This window comes from Kogia breviceps, chromosome 4 (genome assembly GCF_026419965.1).
Source record: "Kogia breviceps isolate mKogBre1 chromosome 4, mKogBre1 haplotype 1, whole genome shotgun sequence".
NCBI classification, from domain to species: domain Eukaryota; kingdom Metazoa; phylum Chordata; class Mammalia; order Artiodactyla; family Physeteridae; genus Kogia; species Kogia breviceps.
In genome coordinates, this window is record NC_081313.1 from 142,757,674 (window position 1) to 142,777,992 (window position 20,319).

Below are 20,319 nucleotides of genomic sequence, written 5' to 3' on the forward strand. Positions count from 1 at the left end.
ATAGGCAGCCTCACCCAGTTCTCTGGGCTCTCTTGTGTCTGGAATTTCAGACATGGCTGGCTGGTATTCCCAAGCCAAGTGATGTCTTCTTAGAGAAAGTGAATACAGCCCACCTGTAGGTCTATGTGACCTACTTTATAAGGAGAAGACCACACAAACCATCTTTGTGTTCCATAAGGCAGGCAAATTCCAGTGAGAAGAAAGGACATGAATAAAGTACCCTTGGTAAGTTTTTTTTTAGAAAGAGAAATAGTCTGTTAGCCACTAGACTCAGATGCCTTGGTAAGGAGAGATGCAAGTATGAACGAAGTGGTCAATATGGCCTTACCCATATTAGAATATATGGGACCCATATTAGAATACAAGGGTGACTCTTTCCAAGAGCCAAGGCTGCATGATGGTATAACTCCCTGGGAGGGGAGAAGACTCAGCAGATTTCTGCCCTGCAGCAGACCAGGGCCAGAAGGAAAACTGGTCACGAGATGGAGGTCTGGGTCTTTCATCAAGGTTTGTCCTACCCCAAGGGATTTTTCTGTTCTATCAGGTGAACAGAGGGTAAGACCTGGGCTTCAAATTGTTTCTAAAATCACTCTAATCCCAGACTCATGCACCCCTGCCACCACATGCCTCCCCCTTCATATGTGCCTTCCATCTGCTAACCTAACAGAAATATATCACAGAAAACCTTTCCTGCTCATGTGTCTCACCTAGACACATCAACCCCCCTTTTGGACATCCCTCCTTCAGGGTGTTACTCAGACTTCATGCCCTTCTTCATACCATCTTCTACAGGTGTATCATGCTTTAATCTTCATACATTTAGGTCTCCCCAATCCTGCCAACTCTCTTTTTCCATCATGTCCTGTGTATGGGGAGGTGTCAAGATGCTTCTCAAGTAATTTCTGTTAAAGGAAAAAGGAAGGGGCCCAGCACCCTCCTACCCTGCCTCTTTTGTTCCACTCTATAGGGCTGTCTTTGCAACTTCTAGAGAGTGATTCCATTTGTGGATTCTCTAGCATGTAGATCTAAAGTCAAGACTTTATATACCATTGATCCCATTTTTCTTTTTCTTTTTTTTTTTTGCAGTACGCGGGCCTCTCACTGTTGTGGCCTCTCCCGTTGCGAAGCACAGGCTCCGGACGCGCAGGCTCAGCGGCCATGGCTCACGGGCCCAGCCGCTCCGCGACATGTGGGATCTTCCCGGACTGGGGCACGAACCCGTGTCCCCTGCATCGGAAGATGGACTCCCAACCACTGCGCCACCAGGGAAGCCCTGATCCCATTATTTTAAGTAGTTTCTCTACTATTAACATATTACATTACTAGGGTATATTTGTTACAATAAATGAACCAATAGTGGTACATCATAATTAACTAAAGTCCACACTTTATTCAGATTTCTTTAGTTTTTATCTGATGTCCTTTTTCTGTTCCAGGATTCCACCTAGGATACTACATTATATTTAGCCATCATGTCTCCTTAGGCTCCTCTTGGCTGAAGCAGTTTCTCTGACTTTCCTTGTTTTCATAACCTCAACAGTTTTGAGAAGTACTGGTCAGGGATTTTGTGGAATGTCCCCCTGTTGAGATTTTCTTGATGTTTTTCTCATGCTTAGACTGCAAAGGGAGGAAGACCACAGAGGTAAAGCACCATTTCATCATATTATATCAAGGGTTCATGCTATCAACATGACTTATTAGTGTTGATATTGACATTGGTCATCTGTCTAAGGTAGTGTTGGTCCATGTTTCTCCACTGTAAAGTTACTATTTCCCCATTTCTTTCCATACTATTCACTTTAGAAATCGCTAGGCATAGCATACACTTAAGGACTGAGAAGTTAGGCTCTCCATTTTTGAGTATCTATTGATCTTTAAACTATTTGTTATTTGTTACATTGCTCTAGGGTTTAGATAATCTCTATCATAATTTCCTTCAGATTAACACTAACTTAATTCCAGTGATATATAGAAAATTTGCTCCACTCTGCCCACTTTTGTGCAACTATTTTATATGTATTTTGTCTATGTATGTTAAAACCCAACAATACAGTGTTATAATTGTTGCTTTATATAATTTTATGTCTTTTTGGTTGTGCCACGGGGCACGCGGGATCTTAGTTCTCCAACCAGGGATCGAACCCATGCCCCCTATAGTGGAAGTGCCGAGTCTTAACCACTGGACCACCAGGGAAGTCCCTAATTTTATGTCTTTTGAAGAAACTAAAAGAAAGGATACACACAAATAATCTTAAAAAAAACCCAAACATTTATCATTTCTGGTACTCTTCAGCTCTTCCTGTGGTTTCAAGTTACCATCTGATGTCACATCCTTACTCCGCTAGAACTTCTTTCTTTCTCCCTTCCTTTGACTGTAAAATATATTATATCTCTATATGTTATAGGTCCAACACTTCAACCTTTAAAAACAGAGTTATGGAGATATAGTTCACACACCACACAATTCACCCATTTAGAGTATACAATTCAATGGTTTCGGTTTATTTACAGACATGTGCAGCCATCTCCACAGTCAATATCAGAACATTTTCATCACCTCAGAAAGACATTTGATATCCTTTAGCCATAATCCCCTTATCTCCTCATCTCCTTCTCCAACCCTAAGCAACCACTAGCCTACTCTTTGTCTCTGTAGAATTGTCTGTTCTGGACAGCTCATATAAATTGAATCATGTGATATGTAGTCTTTTGTGACTGGCTTCATTTACCTAGCATGTTTTCAAGCTTCATCTATGTTGTATTGTGTATTTCATTGTTTTATGGCCGAATAATATTCCATTACATAGATATACCACATTTGCTTATTCATTCATCAGTTGGTGGACATTTAGGTGGTTTATACCTTTTAGTTATTGTGAAGAGTAGTGCTTTGAGCATTTGTGTACAAGGTTTTGTATGAACATATGTTTTCATTCCTCTTGGGTATATATATAGTAGTGGAGTTGCTGGGTCCTATGGTAACTCTATGTTTGGTCATTTGAGGAACTTGCAGAGTGTTTCCCAAAGTGACTGCATCATTTTACATTCCCACCAGCAAAGCTATGCATGTTGTCTACAAGAAACTCACTTAAATATAAAGACACAGATTAAAAGATAATTCCTCCCTCCCATCCCTATGACATTGCTGTCATTCCTTTCACTTACCCATAGGCTGTAATCAACAAATATACCTCCATTATTATTTTGAACAAACATTATTTAGATCAATTGAGACTAAGGAAAGGGCTTCCCTGGTGGCGCAGTGGTTGAGAGTCCGCCTGCCGATGCAGGGGAAACGGACGGGTTCGTGGCCTGGTCCAGGAAGATCCCACATGCTGCGGAGCGGCTAGGCCCGTGAGCCATGGCCGCTGAGCCTGCGCGTCCGGAGCCTGTGCTCCGCAATGGGAGAGGCCACAACAGTGAGAGGCCTGCGTACCGCAAAAAAAAAAAAAAAAAGACCAAGGAAAATAAAAAATTGTATTTTGCCTTTATTCCTTCTCCAACACTCTTCCTTCCCTTATGGAGATCTTGAATTTCTTTTCTTTTCTTTTTATAAATTTATTTATTTTTGGCTGCATTGGGTCTTCATTGCTGTATGCCGGCTTTCTCTAGTTGTGGCGAGCTGGAGCTACTCTGTTGCGGTGCCCGTGTTTCTCATTGCGGTGGCTTCTCTTGTTGCGGAGCAAGGGCTCTAGGCGCGCGGGCTTCAGTAGTTGTGGCTCATGGGCTCTAGAGTGCAGGCTCAGTAGTTGTGGTGCACGGGCTTAGTTGCTCTGCAGCATGTGGGATCTTCCCGGACCATGGATCGGACCCGCGTCCCCTGAATTGGCAGGCGGATTCTTAACCACTGCGCCACCAGGGAAGTCCCGAGATCTTGAGTTTCTGACCTACATCATTTTCCTTCTTTCTGGGAAGATATTTTAACCTTTCTTGCAAGACAGGTCTACTGGCAATAAGTTCCCTCAAATTTTGTTTGAGACAGCATTTCTCCTTAAACTTTTGAAGGGTCCGGTATCTTTCTTCTGACACCACTCCTGATGCCAAATGTGCAGGTTTTTTCTACAACAATTCTCCAACACCAATTTTATGTTTACCTGGCTAACAGTTTGGTTAAGTTTTTTGTTTGCTGTAGATTTGAGAGGTAAAATTTCCTCCAGTGTCCTTATTTTTGTCTCCTGTGTTATCTTTAGTTTTCTCTAAACACTTCTGCTCAAATAGCATCTGAGCTTTGCAGTTATTTTAGCTGTAACCCACTGTTATTATACAGGTTGATTGATGCGATGGTTAAGATGTGGAGGGAGGGGAGCATTCTATAATCCTATGATTAGGTGCCAGTCTTTTAGTGAGAGTTTGATTTTAGGCTGTGACTTTTACAAGTGTTCTTAGCTTCTCCTGACCCCCAGGTGAGACATGAAGGTTAAAGGAGGCCCGTGTTGGATATTTCTTTCCTCCATGTCAAAGACTAGAGAGGGCCAGACTGGAATATTTTCCTTCCCTCAAGTTAAAATAGTTTCTTTTGATGCAAGCCCCTTCTTAAAAATAGTTCTTCCCTTAGGCTCTGGTGAAAACAGTTTCTTTGGATGCAAGTCCTATCTTAAAAAGAACAGAATCCTCTGGGTATATTTCAAAATGGTTACTTTTCTGCTCCCTCTGTCAGAGGCAGGAAGGAACTTTTTTCTGATGTTACCTGAAGAACTTGTGTGTGGGGGGGGTGTGTTCCTGGAGATGACTCATGAAAGTGTGGAGGACCCCCTAAGACTGAACCCTGAGAGCTTTTAACTCTCAGTCTACTTCACACTGAGTCTCCAGCAATTCATCAATTACAATCTAAGTGTTCCTACCTATACTGGCTCCTCTGGTGAGCTTGTTCCTAGTAACCTCTGGGTATCTTCCTTTTTCTCTAGTTTTCAGGGAAGCAGTTTGTCCTGTAACCTAAATTTTCTACAGGAAGTGAGAAGAATTGTTGATTTCCAACTTGTTCAGATTTTTTTCTTGTTGTGAAGATGATAGTGACAAATTCTAAGATTTTTCTGTCAGATAAGAAACCAGAAGTCTGCTCAGTTCATTTTACTTCATTCTTTTTTTCTCTCTGTTCTCAGATCGTATCATCTCTAATGATCTATTTTCAAATTCACTCATTCTTCTGCCAACTTAAATATACTGTTGATCCCCTACAGTGAATCTTTATTTCAGGTATTGTACTTCTCAACTCCAGAATTCGTTTGGTTCTTTCAAATAATTTTATCTATTGACATTCTCTATTCATGGGCTACTTTCATGAACATAGTTTCCTTTAGCTTTTGAACATATTTATAATAGCTTTTTTTGGAGTGTTTGCCTTAAAAGTTTAACATTTGGGCCTCCTCAAAGGTAGTTTCTATTGCCACTGTTGTTCCTGTACAAGGGTTATACTATTCCATTTCTTTGCATCTCTCATAGTTTTTTGAGATACTATATTGTAGGAACTTTGGGTTCTGATACATCCCCTTCAGGGCTTGTGAATTTGCTCCGTTTTGTTAGTTTTTTAAAGTAGCTTGCCTGGACTAATTTTGTGAAGTCCATTTTCCTCCACCGTGTATAGTCTCTGATGTTACTGCTCAGTTCCCCCATCTCCCACCCCAAGCCTGGCTTCCTAGAAGTCACCCCTGGGTCCAAATTATTGTAACATTCAGCCAGTGATTGGTCAGAGGTGTGCCTAAGTCCCTTGAGCCAGTAAAGCTTCCACTCTCTGCTAATCAATCTGTGTGTGACTTAGGGAATTCTTTCAAGTCTGGCCTATGTTCAGTTAGTGACTATACCTTTCAAGTGCCTGCTCCGGTTGGTTCTGAGTGTGAAACCTAGATGTGTGCACAGCCTTCCAGACAGGGATAACTATGATCTTCCAGGGCACTTTTTAAATTACTTCTCTGGTTCCCTCTGTTAAACTTTCGGGTGGCCTGCTATTTCATTTGTTGCTACTTATTTTATGGAATAGAATTCTAATTGCTTGCCACTAAGATCTCTGTTTTCAACAATGTCTGAAGTCAAGCATTCCTCCACACTGTGTACTAAATAAATTCAGGTCCCTCTGTGGAGCTCTGGAGTTTCCAGTCCTCCCTCTTGCCTCTTTCCCTGGACAGATGTCTATACTATTGCATTGGAGCTGAGGAAGCTTCTTGGTTTCTCCTCTTGGCATGGAAACTCCTCCCTGCAAGTGGGATTTGGGAGGAGAAATGGAAGCCCAAGGTCTTTTTGATTTACTCCTCCCAGTATGGAACCTCTGCTCTATAAATGGGAGTTGGGAAAATAGCCTGCTGTCCTTTCAGCTTTCACCCCCTGGCATGGAACATTTGCCCTACAAACATAAAGCCTGGAGGGGGATGGATCAGGGCCCCAATATTCTTGGTCTACCTTGTCTGGGGTAGAGCTATTGTATAAGAAAGAGCTAGGTTGGGAACAGGAGCCCAAGTCTTCTCAGTTGGAGCTGACTAAAATTGAGCTCCTGTAACATGGAGCTGGGGTGGGCAGATGAGACACTTTGAATATATTAGGTTTCAACAAGATCTTTCTTCTAAGTCACTTTATTTCACTGAAAGGTTTATCAGGTTGTCAATTCTCAAAACCTTTTAAATCGTTCTCAACTATTAGAAGTCTAGAAATAATTTTTCAAAAATTCTGTAGGGGGACTTCCCTGGTGGTGCAATGGTCAAGAATCCGCCTGCCAATGCAGGGGACATGGATTCGAGCCCTGGTCCGGGAAGATCCCACATACCGCAGAGCAACTAAGTCCATGTACCACAACTACTGAGCCTGCACTCTAGAGCCCATGAGTGACAACTACTGAGCCCGTGTGCCACAATACTGAAGCCCACATGCCTAGAGCCCGTGCTCCACAACAAGAGAAGCCACTGCAATGAGAAGCCTGCGCACGAACAGTAGCCCCCGCTTGCCACAACTAGAGAAAGCCCGTGCACAGCAACGAAGACCCAATGCAGCCAAAAATAAATAAACTAATTAATTGAAAAAAAATTCTGTAGGGCCCCACATTTCTGGACTATTTGCTTTTATTTTGGCTTGTCAATCACTAATTTTTCCTGAGTTTATCTCTTTATTGTAAAAGCTTGCCAAATGCAGCTAATATCAGTGAGAAAATATTACTAACACTCTGTTCTCTGATATCTTCTAGAGCTGTTAACACAGTAGGTGTATGTAGAGGAGACAATTTTACCTATTGTTTTGCCAGTTTGTCATCATCTTTTCAGCCTTTGACATGTTTTCTCACTGCCCAAGTGCTAGGCCAATGTCACATATTTTATTTTCTGTTACACAGACAATACACTTCTAGGACCAATCCCTAAATCAGTGACTTAATATAGGGGCAATGTAGGGCAGTGGTTCCAGGCTCAAATCCTTGTGAAAATGAAACAGAATGATGCATGTGACACCCCCTCCCCCAAGTCCTTTCTATCTCCCTCTATTACAGCCCTGATAACAGTGAATCGTTTCCCTATCTTTCTAATTAGAATGAAAGTTCCAATTGTACCCTTGAAAAACATAAAAATAGCTAACATCCTATGAATACCATACATATACTATCTTGTATAATCTTTGCAATAACCCAAAAAATTAGGGCATTGTTATCTCTAATTCACAGAAGAGAAAATAAGGCTCAAAGTAGATCTAGAATCTAGAATCTGGCCACCTGCAGAATGAGAGCTCTTACGCCACCTCTTGTATGTTTTTCACCTGTGTACATAATTCTCTGTTAAAACTCACTTTAGGAAAAAATGAGGTTGCATTTAAAATTAATAAATAAGGGAGTTGATTTCTAATGCCATGGATGTTTACATGGAAATTTACAGGGTTATCTACCCCCCACCATTGAATGGATTTTATTTTTAAAAATGAATAATTCTCTCTGAAAAAAGTCCCTATATTTCTGAACTGTAAAATCCTAATGAAAAGTATTTCTTACTATTCTACCACAGGTGAATTAGGAAGTGCCAAATAGATAGAAATGGTGCATAGTACAACAAGCCTCCAATCATATTGTTAGATTGTGTAGTATTTATAGTTTGTATACTCAAACCTATGAAGTAATCCAGTGAAAACGAATTAATAGTATGTATATTAATTTGCTAGGGCTGCCAAAAAAACATGCCACAGACTGGCTGGCTTAAAAAACAGAAATCTATTTTCTCACAGTTACGGAGGTTAGAAGTCCAAGATCAAGGGGCAGGCAGGGTTTGGTTCCTCTGAGGCCACCCTCCTGCTGTCTCTTCACATGGCCTTTCCTCTCTGTATCTATATCCCTGGTATCCTAATCCCTTCTTATAAGGACACCAGTCAGACTGATTAGGGCCCACTTAATGGCCTCATTTTAACTCAATTACTCTTTAAAGGCCCCATCTCCAAATATAGTCACATTATGAGACACTGGGGGTTAGGGCTTCAACATATGGATCTGGGGGTACAGTAACAGTATATAAAAAGGGGATAATTTAGTCACCAAAAACAACTATTTAAATTGTAGTGAGTGTTGTAAGAGGCCATGGCTATTTTCTTTTGCTCACTCTCATATGATAGCTCATATATACTTTATGTAAATAACAATACATTTACATACTCTTATCATTGATCAAGAAGTAGCAGGAGTCTTTTATATATGCCAACAAACAACAGGAAAAAAGTTTATTTTATACTTTAGAATTCTTATTTAGGATGCCCTATGTTTTGTCACAAATCATACTTTGCTAAAAGAAAAAAAATAGGGAATTCCCTGGTCGTCCAGTGGTTAGGACTCTGCACTTTCACTGCCATGGCCTGAGTTCAATCTCTGGTTGGGGAACGAAGATACTGCAAGCTGTGCAGCACAAGCAAAAATTTTTTAAAATTAAAAATAAATAATTAAAAAAAGAAAAAATAGTATTATTTAATGTGGAAAATAATTAGTAATGGAATTCTATGTATATAATATTTTATATTCGTAATTGTTAGCTTCATGTAAGCAATTCCAATACCTATATGATTTACATTATGTGGTGCATAATGTAACGTAGAACAGTTTGGAATATAATGCTTTTATATTTTGCAGACTGTCCATATATGATTTTCTAATTTTGTTTTGACTAGCCCACTTATTAATATTTCAAAAGTGTTTGTAGTCCACAGTAAGTATTTATCCTTTAACAAGGAGGTGTACTTTCTGTAATATCTTCTAGAAATACTTTGGCATCACATCTGAAATATGATTTCTACAGAAACATAGCTACATACTTTTCTAAATTTGTTGAATTAATAGGCTTCTTCTTAAAACTTCTTGATATGTAATAAGGTTTGATTTCTAATGAAGCCTTTCTGTCACTGTAATTTTTAGTTGAAGATATTCCCACATTAGTTTCTCTTTTAAGAAACTTTTTCTTTTTTTTCTTTTTTTTTGCGGTACACGGGCCTCTCACCATTGTGGCCTCTCCCGCTGTGGAGCACAGGCTCCGGACGTGCAGGCCCAGCGGCCATGGCTCACGGGCCCAGCCGTTCCGCGGTATGTGGGATCCTCCCGGACAGGGGCACGAACCCGTGTCCCCTGCATCGGCAGGCGGACTCTCCACCACTGTGCCACCAGGGAAGCCCCAAGAAACTTTTTCTTAATGAGTCCTCTTATGGCAACAGAGGGCTGAGCTATGTCTGAAGGCTTTCCCACATTGACTGCATTCATAGGGTTTTTCTCCTGTGTGAGTTCTGTGATGTATAATGAGGTCAGACTTCTCAAAAAAGGCTTTTTTACACTCATTACATTCATAAGATTTCTCCCCAGTATGGATTTTCTTATGTCTAATAAGGCAGGACACTTCACTGAAAGCTCTCTCATACCTGGTACACACATAAGGTTTCTCTCCTGTGTGTATTCTCTGATGTACAAAGAGGTGTGACTTCATGATGAAGGCTCTCCCACATTCATCACACACGTAGGGTCTCTCCCCAGTATGAGTTCTCTGGTGAATACTAAGGTGTGATTTTTGGAAAAAGGCTTTCCCACACTCATTACACTCATAGGGTTTCTCCCCAGTGTGAATTCTCTGATGTTCAATGAGGTGTGACTTATGGGAGAAGGCTTTTCTACATTCAGTACACTCATAAGGTTTCTCTAGAGTATGGATTCTCAGATGTATAACAAGATTTGATTTCTTGCTGAAGCCTTTCCCACACTCAGTACATACAAAGGGCTTTTCTCCTGTATGAGTTCTCTTTTTTTTTTTTTTTTTTTTTTTTTTTTGTGATATGCGGGCCTCTCACTGTTGTGGCCTCTCCCGTTGCGGAGCATAGGCTCCGGACGCGCAGGCTCAGCGGCCACGGCTCACGGGCCCAGCCGCTCCGCGGCATGTGGGATCCTCCCGGACCGGGGCACGAACCCGTGTCCCCTGCATCGGCAGGCGGACTCCCAACCACTGCGCCACCAGGGAAGCCCATGAGTTCTCTTATGTATAATGAGGTCTGACTTCTGGAAGAAGGCTTTTCCACATTCACTACATTCATTCTTTCTTGCATATCTTCTGTTACCACTAAATAAGTCTAAATAGTTAAAACTTCTACCATACGAGTCATGTCTTTGGAGTCTTTGTTTTGAAGAAACAAAGGCTGTGCTCAGATGACACCTATTTTCAAGTGCATTACAATTGTCACCCTTTTCCTCCATCACCATTTTCTGGTCTATGAATGCAAAATGCCTGAAAAGTGTTCCTTGGTTCTCTTGGTGCCTCTCCATGTGGTCATGAACTTGCCAGACTTTTTCTAGAAGGAAGCATAATAAACTATATGTTGGTGAATATTTCTGCTAATGTATTATGACTCATAGCTTTTTGCCCTATTGTGAGATTGAATCTTTACTTGCAGACCCAGTATCCATATCTAAAAGAAATACCAATGCTAAATGGAATCTATACCCCTGAGCTTAGGAGGAAAGCCACAACTTTTCATAAAACTGTAGTAGTAGTAAAACAACTAGATAATATGACAATGAACATAAATATATTTGACTATATGCAAACAAGACTTTGTAAACTGGGGAGAAAAATGGAAATAATGCCAAGAAGTAGTAAAAAGGAACAAAGAAGAACAGCTGCTACAGGGTCAATAGGAACAGCCCATCTAGGAGAAATGAAAGTGACTAGGGTAAAATGGTGATTAGAGGAAATAAAGGAAGGACTGGATGAGGAACAGAGAGATTTGAGCTAGTGTCTCATCAACTCATTGTTGGACTGCTGTAGTTTAATCGTCACTTGTCTCTTTGCTTCCAGTGTCTTTGAGCTCTTGTCTATTCATCCAGCAGCATGAAACTGATTTTATAAAACCATCAATTCTACTTGTAAACAGGAACACTTTTGTAGCCAGTATAATGGTAATTCATTCTTGTATAGGTGTGAGGGCGCAGGAATTCCTATGTCCAGTAAGAGGAAAATATGCCATAGGATAAGCCAAGCTTGCCTCAGGATTAGAGTCACTGCTAAATTCTGTTACTGAGAGTATCATATTTTTCTATAATAGTTCATAGATACTGAATCAATCTTGACTTTTAAATGCTCTCCCTACCTTGCTCTCTACCTACCACAGATGGAAAATGAATTGTCGTTAAGCACATGGGCTCTGAATCCAGATTACAATCTTAGTTTCATCACTAATTAGATGTGTGGCACAGGTCAAGTTAATCTCTTTGGGCCTCAATTTCCCCTTCTATAAAAAAGGATAATAACAGCACCTATCTTACAGGGTTTTGTGAGGATTAAACGAGTCAATCGCTTTAAGTACTCAGAATACTGCCTAGCATTGTAATGTTTCACTAGTTAGATATTATTATATTTATTATTACTGATCCTCAGACAACTATGTGCTTGCCACTTTCTGCTTCATATCATGTTTTCCAAGCGTCTGGATTCTATTAATGTAATCTTAAGCAGTAGATTTCTCACCCTGTATCTAAATTCCTATCAATCTTCATTTTCATCTATTGATATTTTATAAACTTCTGACAGTACCAGACTACTGTTACACTTATGCTACCTATATCCAGAGCAATAAAGGCACTCCTTGGCTCAGAATTTGACAATCCTACCGAGCTTCCTGGCCCAGTTCCCAACATGTAAGTCATCACTCTTTAAAGAAAGTGAGGAAATTTCTATTCTATATCTACCATTGGAACCCCAGAGGCTTCAACACATAACTTTTATCCCACTGATACTGTGATTTATAATAAGAAATATATATTTCATCTTTGTCCCTGTTTCTGGCAAAGAGCTCCAAAAACCCTTGTAATTTCCTAAGTGATGAGAGTCATAAAGGTATCTTTTGTTATGTTAATAAGTGACTTATGGGAAGCATCTAAGGATGGGGGCTGGTTGCCAGTGGAGCCAACCATGTGATTAGAGGGCTGGAACTTTCAGTTCTATGCCTCAACTTCCAGAGAGGGGAGAGGGGCTGGAGGCTGATGTACTCACCAGTGGCCAATGATTTAATCAATCATGCCAATGTAATGGAGCCTCCATAAAAACCCTAAAGGAGGGGGTTCAGAAAGTTCACAGGCTGGGGAACCAGAGTGCTTTCATGTACCACCACGCTGGGCCCTAAACTCCATGAGGCCAGAAGTTCCTTGAGTTTGAACTTCTAGCCTCCATACCTGTAAGACAATTAATTTCTGTTGTTTTAAGCCTAGTTTGTGGTAATTTTTAAATTGAAGCCCTGGGAAATTAATGCAATGTTAAAAAAAAAAGACACTATGACAACGCAAGGGTGATGGTGGGAAGGCTAGAATGCTAGAGAAATGAAGATCAAAAACTCTAGGTCCAACCCCAGTGACTTTTTAGCAGAGATAGAAAAATCCATCTTAAAATTCACATGGAATCTCAAGGGACTCCGAGTAGTCAAACACTCCAAAAAAAGAACAAGGTTGGATAACTAACACTTCCTGATTTTAAAACATACTACAAAGCCACAGTAATCAAGACAGTGTGGTAATGACATAAAGACAGATAGATAGACCAAAGGAAGAGAACAGAGAGCCCAGAAATAAACCCTCATGTATATGGTTAAATGATTTTCTACAAGAGTACCAAGATCATTCAATGGAGAAAGGACAGTCTTTTCAATAAATGGTGCTAGGAAAACTGGATACCTACATGCAAAAGAATGAAGCTGTATCCTTATCTTATGCCATATACAAAAATTAACTGAAAATCGATCAAAGACTTAAAGAGCTAAAATGATAAAACACTTCTTTGGGACTTCCCTGGTGGTCCAGTAGTTAAGACTCTGCACTTCCACTGCAGGGGATGCAGGTTCGATCCCTGATTGGGGAACTAATTTCCCACTTGACCACAGTGTGGCCAAAAAAAAAAAAAAAAAAAGATAAAATACTTAGATGAAAATACAGAAAAAAGCCTCATGGAGTTGGATTTGGCAATGATTTCTTGGATATAACACCAAAAGCATAGGCAACAAAAGAAAAAATAGGTAAACTGGATTTCATCAAAATTAAAACCTTTTGTGTGTCAAAGGACACTATTAAGGGAAATTGCTGGATCATGTGGTAATTCTCTATTTACATTTTTAAGGAATTCCCATGATATTTTCCACAGCTACTGCACAATTCTACATTCCCACAGAATGTGAGAAAATACTTGCAAATCATATATTTTGTAAAGGATTAATATCCAGAATATATAAAGAAACAACCCAGTTTTAAAATAGGCAAAGAGGGGCTTCCCTGGTGGCACAGTGGTTAAGAACCTACCTGCCAGTGCAAGGGACATGGGTTCGAGCCCTGGTCCAGAAAGATCCCACATACCACGCAGCAACTAAGCCTGTGTACCACAAGTACTGAGCCTGCGCTCTAGAGCCCGCAAGCCACAACTACTGAAGCCCGTGCTCCGCAACAAGAGAAGCCATCGCAATGAGAAGCCCACGCACTGCAAGGAAGAGTAGCCCCCGCTCACCACAACTAAAGAAAACCTGTGCAGCAACAAAGACTCAGCATAGCCAAAAATAAAATAAAATAAATACATTAAAATAAAATAAAATAGGCAAAGAATTTGAATAGATACTTCTTCAAAGAAGATATACAAATGGCCAATAAGCACATGAAAAGATGCTCAACATCACTAATCACTAGGGAAATGCAAATCGAAACCATAATGAGATACCACTTCATACCAATTAGGATGACTATTTATTTCAAAAAACTAGAAAATAACAAGTGTTGGTGAGGATGTGGAGAAATTGTGCATTGTTGTGGGAATGTAAAATTGTGCAGTAGCTGTGGAAAATATCATGGGAATTCCTTAAAAATGTAAATAGAGAATTATCACATGATCCAGAAATTTCCCTTCTAAGTATATACCTGAAGAACTAAAAGCAGGGACTCAAACAGATATTTGTACACCAATGTTCATAGAAGCAATATTCACAACAACTAAAAGGTAACAACTCAAATGTTCACTGGTAGATGAATGGATAAATAAAATGTGGTATATACTACAATGGAATATTATTCAGCCATAAAAAGGAACGACACTCTGACACATGCTACAATATAGATGAACTTTGAGATATTATGCTAAGTGAAATAAATCAGACACAAGAGGACAAATATTCTAAGATTCCACTTATATGAGGTATCTAGAATAGTCAAATTCATAGCTATAGAAAGTAGAATAGTGGGTACCAGTGGCTGGGGGAAAGTGGAACAGAGTTATTGTGTAATGGTTTCAGTTTGTGATAATGAAAGAGTTCTAGAGATGGATGGTGGTAATGGTCTCACAACAATGTGAATGTACTTAATACCACTAAACTGTACACTTAAAAATGGTTGAAATGGTAAATTTTATGTTGTCTACATTTTGCCACAATTTTAAAAAAGAGAAAAATATCTTCTCAAGGTCCTAAATGAAGTTGATAGGGATCACAGGCAGAATACACCTGAAGGAGAAAATGTAACTCTCTAACAGCCATGCAAAAACAAACACATTAATATGTGAAGGTGGTACACAGAAATGGTGTTCAGGTAGATATGAAATGTATGTTAACTGTCCCCAGTTATTTCCAAGGTCCGAGGCCTTTAAGAAGAGAATCTGAAGCATATTTCTCAAAGATGCCAGCCCTCATTAACCAACTGTGAACTTCATTTCATTCACTTCCACCCACACAACTCTTTACCTAACTCACCTGGGTATCTCCAACTTGAGATTTCTGTCTCCACCATCCATGGTTCTTCTCCTTGTTCCAATTTGTAGATCACAGCAGGCTTGGTGGTTTTATATCCTGTCAATGAGAAATGATAAGGGATTTGGACCTAGCTACTTGGGCTTCAGGTCCTTTGAACTCTCAGCTTCATCAGGGACTGCCTGATTAAGGTGCTCACTTGTACCTTATAAAGAGGTTTTTTAAACAAACATGTAGCCATATCTCCCCAAAGATTGTCAGTTGTCATCAACTGAGACTCAGAGCCACACTAGTAAAAGTATTTCAGAGGGCTGGCAATTTGGAAAAACTGAGAAAGGAAAAGCAGTCAACCAGGCGCATACCAATCAACACTGGGAAATGGTCCTCACCCACTGAGATGAGGTTGATATAGTTCTCCAGCATCACATCCCGGTACAGATCCTTCTGGGGAGGGTCCGGATACTGCCACTCCTCCTGGGTGAAATCGACAGCCACGTCCTTGAATGTTACTGGTGTCTGTAACAACACATCCTATTCCAACTAAAATGATCTATAATGCATAAAATGGAAAAAAAAATGCATGGCTACTTGTTTCTAACCATGTTCATTAGTTGACAATGCTTCCCAAAATTTAGTCCCACTTCTTTTTTGGGGATATTACACTAAACTGGTCTCATTCTGTTTCTCTAGCACTGTGCTTTGATGCCTGTTTGTCTAGATTTATGTTCTATTTTGTGCATGACACAAAACTCATATTTGAAATACTTTATACTTGTGAAATAATTACCCATTAGGCCATTCATTTAATAGTAAGTCATTAAACAAATATTTACTGAGTATCCATTACGTGTCCAGAACTGACTGTCCTAAATGCAAAGGATCAAATATTGGAAGCTGATCCAATTTGCCAATATGTCAAGCCATAGAAAAAATGCTTACTCAGTGTCAAAAGTTATACAATGAGAAGGCACTGTTCAAACCGCTCTTGATAAGCTTTTTAACAAAGAATAACACTTTCTCAATGTTTCAAATTACAGTGTACTAAATATTTGTTTTTATTATTTTTCATTTCCCTATACTTGTATAACCATGAGAGGATTCAATGTTTTGACAAAAAAGTTTAAGGTCACAGAATAATTGTAACCAATGGGGAAAATCTCATTGATTATTAAGTTTGCTTTGAACTATTTCAGCTCACGTGGTCATTTTTACAATCCTGTACTACTGTTCCTGTATAGCAAAACAAACTAACTCACCTGGGACTTGGTCATTTTCTGTAACCCTTGGGTGAAGGCAGAGATCTATGAAGACAGAGACAGGTTTAAGAGAATGAGCCATGTGAGACCAGGTATGACTTGAAGATTCCAGAATCACTGGTGTAATAAACTCTGACACAGGTGACCATAACAACCCATACACAGCTGCCTCAACAGTTGGATTGAAGAAGCCACTGTGGGAGAATTTCCCCTGGGTCCTCCAGAATTGATTGAGAGAAAACCACAGATTTGCACTAAGATTTAGCTACAAGGATAACTGTTGTAGCACTTTTTAACATACTTAAAGTTGGAATAAATTAAAGAACTGGTTAGTCAAATAGATATATACCCCCCAAGTAAATCTGTAATCATCAAAAATGATGTCAGAAATTTATCAAAATGTAAGTGGTAGTTGATGTACACCCTTCTCTGACCCTCTAATCATGCATTCTGTGGACTCCAACCAGGGCTGTAGGACTACAGATAGGCTACAGTTTGAAAGTAGGATGCACCAGTATTGGGTTCTCAGTGGGACCAAGGATCTAGGCAAACACATCTATAGAGTTGGAAATACAGTCTCCACATGTTGAGATTCATTCAACAGTCTGTCTGGAATCTGCCCAGGGGAACTGAGGTGCAGGTCCCTGTGGTTTAAGCTGAGCAGGAGCAGAGTTCAGTCAAATGCTGTGTTTTAGGCTGGGAGACATGTTGTAAAAAGTAGGAGAGTTGGAAACAAATATCTGGGCTTGAATTTACATGCTGGCTATTTGACCTTGAGCAAGTCACTTCATCTTCCTGAGCCTCAGTAAAATTGGAAATAATACCTGTGTTGTACCAGTGACTTTACCTGCCCACCCCTTTTTAAATTAAGCTAATAAATATATTTTACAAAACAACCTAATGTTAACGTAGGGGGTGTGTGTGTGGGTGTGTGTGTGTGTGCGCTCATGCACACACTCGCGTCCATGCTAGCTGTTCCCTCTGGCCAGCACACACTTCCACTATTTCATCAAGACTTTTGTCAAATACCAAGGGGGGCTCCCTGTCTACCTAATTTAAAATGAACCCTTCTCCCATTTCCCTTACCCTGATCTACTTTTTCTTTGTGTATAACACATCACCTTCTAGTATACTACATAATTTACTGATTTATCATGCTTATTGTTTATTGACTATCTCTACTTAACTAAAACTGAAATTTCATGAAGGGAGGGATTTTTGTCTGAATAATAGTCAATAGCCAGCACCAGGAACAGTGTTTGGCTCAGATGCTCAAAAAAATTGTCATTGAAAAAAAAATACATATGTAGCTACAGTAAGTTTCATAAAACAATGATTACATGGGATACGTGATATTTTACAGTATTTTATTTTTTTAAATGTTCACATACAAGAGTACATACTATAGGATTCCATTTATATGATGTTCTAGAAAGGCAGAATTAACCTGTAGAAAGTGGAAAACTGGTTGTTTCTCAGCATACGGGGGGAATGATTCACCGGGAAGGTTCAGAACTTTCTGGGGGATTAAAATGTTTTGTATTTTGATGGCGTGGTGGTTAAATGGGTGTATACAACAATTTTTTACATTTTTATTTTCTGTAAGTTATGTGCCAATTATTCTACGTAAATTATAACCCAACTTTTAAAAAGCACTGGCAAACAAAAATACTAGGCTTTACTAACTGAACGGATTTCATCACCCATACTCAACGACCGTACTGGGTTTCAACCCAGTTTGAAAAACCGACCTACAGGGTTGCTGTGGGGTTAAAGCTAGACACCTTTGGAAAAGCAGGTAGCATTCCACCGGCAACAATTCAGACCTTCAGTAAAGCTTGGCTGTCTTTGCACACCCCAGAGGGCGCTCCGGCCACCGGTGTGGATGCGCTCCGGGTCGCCACACCTGCAGAGCCCCTGAATCTCCCGATCCCCGACCAGCAAGAACGCAGTCCCGAGAGCCCGCCCACCCAGGGCTCTCAGACTCGGGCTGGGAAGGGTCACTGTAGCTTTTGACACACGCCGGTCCACGCCTCTACCCCGAAGTCCGGCTGAGCCCTATTATTCCCCACCCCCCTCATACCCGCGCCATCTTCCTCTGCACGGCGCACCTCCAGCGCCGACCAAGGCCAGCCAGGTGAGGGGCTTAACCTCTCGGGCCTCACCCCTGCGCGGGGTCACCACCGTGACGACGTGGAGGGCACACACGCGCAGAAGAAGCCGCCTCGCGCGGGGAGCGCTGGAGCGTGTTCCCTCCGACTGCAAACTACATCTCCCAGACGGCCCGCGCTGAGGTGCCGCACATGCGCAGCGAGAGGCCAGGCGCGCGTGAGGTGTGGTCCCGGCGCGTACCACCTGATTCCCCCACTGCGTTTCCCGCCCCGGTCCCCAACCCCCTTCCCGGCAAAACGTCCCCTGGGGGATGACGCACAGGCGCACTGTGCCAGGAATCTTGCGGTGGCGTCCGTAAGTACTCCGTTTTAAGAACTCTCCCGGCGGGATCGGCTTTCACTAGAAATTTGAGGACTTAACTCTGGAATTTGAGTTTGAGCCCAAGGCTTTTCGTTGTGGGCCTGTGAGTATGAAGTTACGACTAAATGGGAAATATATCTTACAGATTTCATTAAAATGCCTGCAAATTGAAGCTAACAGTGGTTGAAGTTAGTACTGACTGAGTGGGATAATTCCGAAGAACACAAACACAAATTTATATTGATTACACAAATATGATGACCAATAGCTAACTCGCCTGGGTAATATTTAAAGAGAAAAATTTGAAAAAGCTTGGAGACAGATTTCCTCCTCACGGGAGTTCAATATTAAGAAGGTGTGTTCCCGACCCTTTGGAGTCGGGCCCCAAGAAGGGTCTACTTAAGAAGCATAGAGAGCTTTATTCTGTGGTCAGAGAATGGAGAGGTGCAAACTGGTGCTGTAGAGCACAGGTTCTCCTGGAAAGACCATTAGTGGGTCTACTTTATAGGGTTCTTGTCAGTGGCGGGCGGGTTGGAGATCTCCCGGGTGAGGGGCAGGCATGTTCCTCACGCACCTCAGACTGAAGTGCCGCGTACAGCGCCTGCACACGACCTGCTGCTGCCACCGCCATCTTGAATTGAATGGCCTGCGCAGGCTTCCGCTCACCTCAGGCCAAGTTTGGGTGTCCCGAACAGCGCTTCTGCTCTGGGAGCTCTAATGCGATGGGTTAGGTGGAAGGCCTCTGCACACGGCCCTCTACAGGCCAGTGAAACTAGACTAAGCACAAAAGAAGAGGTTAGACCTTATCACTTAAGATTCCATTTTATTTTTCCCAGGGGACCATAGTGGCCTTTGGCAAAGTGGCAAATCCTCTCTCTTTATTTTGACCTGCCCCTCATTCTTGACGGGTGCTGAGGGGCGAGGGTCTGTCTTCTGCAACTGCTTTCTGCCGAGTTTGGGTGTTGTCATAACCCCAGGTGGAGGAGCATAACTTCTCCCCTGCTGCCTTGAGATATGTTTGATTGTTGACTGGCCTCAGCTCTGACATGGTATCCCTGAGCGACCACCATTTGAAGTTTAATAGATTCTAATCTTTTGGAGACAAAGGACACCAGACAATTTAAACTACATGGCCCAAATATCAGCAAGAGGACGATGGTTCTTAAGGGGCCCAGGAAAGGTAGAAACCAAGGATGCTGGGGAGGGCTTGTTTTACCCTGCTCCAAAATTTGTTCGGCCAGATTAGGCTGGCTGGCTTCTGTTAGCCAAGTTGGTTTTTCTAGTAGCCTGTCTACACTTTCTTCAATCAGGCCACTTGCACTGATGTAAAAGAAACATGTTGTATTGACGTGCACAGACCCCCTCCCTGGTCAGCCAACAGATAAATCTAGGGCAATCCAGTTAT

General features: G+C 41.1%; 1 protein-coding gene across 7 annotated transcripts; it reads right to left on the bottom strand.

Moving 5' to 3' along the window:
• Window positions 1-1,387: 1,387 nt before the first annotated feature.
• Window positions 1,388-18,735, bottom strand: LOC131755206 (zinc finger protein 300-like). 7 transcript variants are annotated; one of them, XM_059061554.2, is made up of 5 exons: window positions 18,526-18,735; window positions 16,443-16,487; window positions 15,576-15,702; window positions 15,190-15,285; window positions 1,388-1,617 (listed from the first exon to the last, which is right to left on the bottom strand). In XM_059061554.2, exons 1-5 carry the CDS (start codon window positions 18,532-18,534, stop codon window positions 1,613-1,615), a joined length of 282 nt encoding a protein of 93 aa, XP_058917537.1. In that variant the 5' UTR covers window positions 18,535-18,735; the 3' UTR covers window positions 1,388-1,612. The 7 variants fall into 7 exon arrangements, with proteins under 7 accessions (XP_058917537.1, XP_066888157.1, XP_066888155.1 ...); XM_067032056.1 differs by lacking the exon at window positions 1,388-1,617 and adding an exon at window positions 14,858-14,943 and having other exon boundaries at window positions 18,608-18,735; XM_067032054.1 differs by lacking the exon at window positions 1,388-1,617 and adding an exon at window positions 14,858-14,943 and having other exon boundaries at window positions 18,554-18,735.
• Between the last annotated feature and the right edge of the window lie 1,584 nt (window positions 18,736-20,319).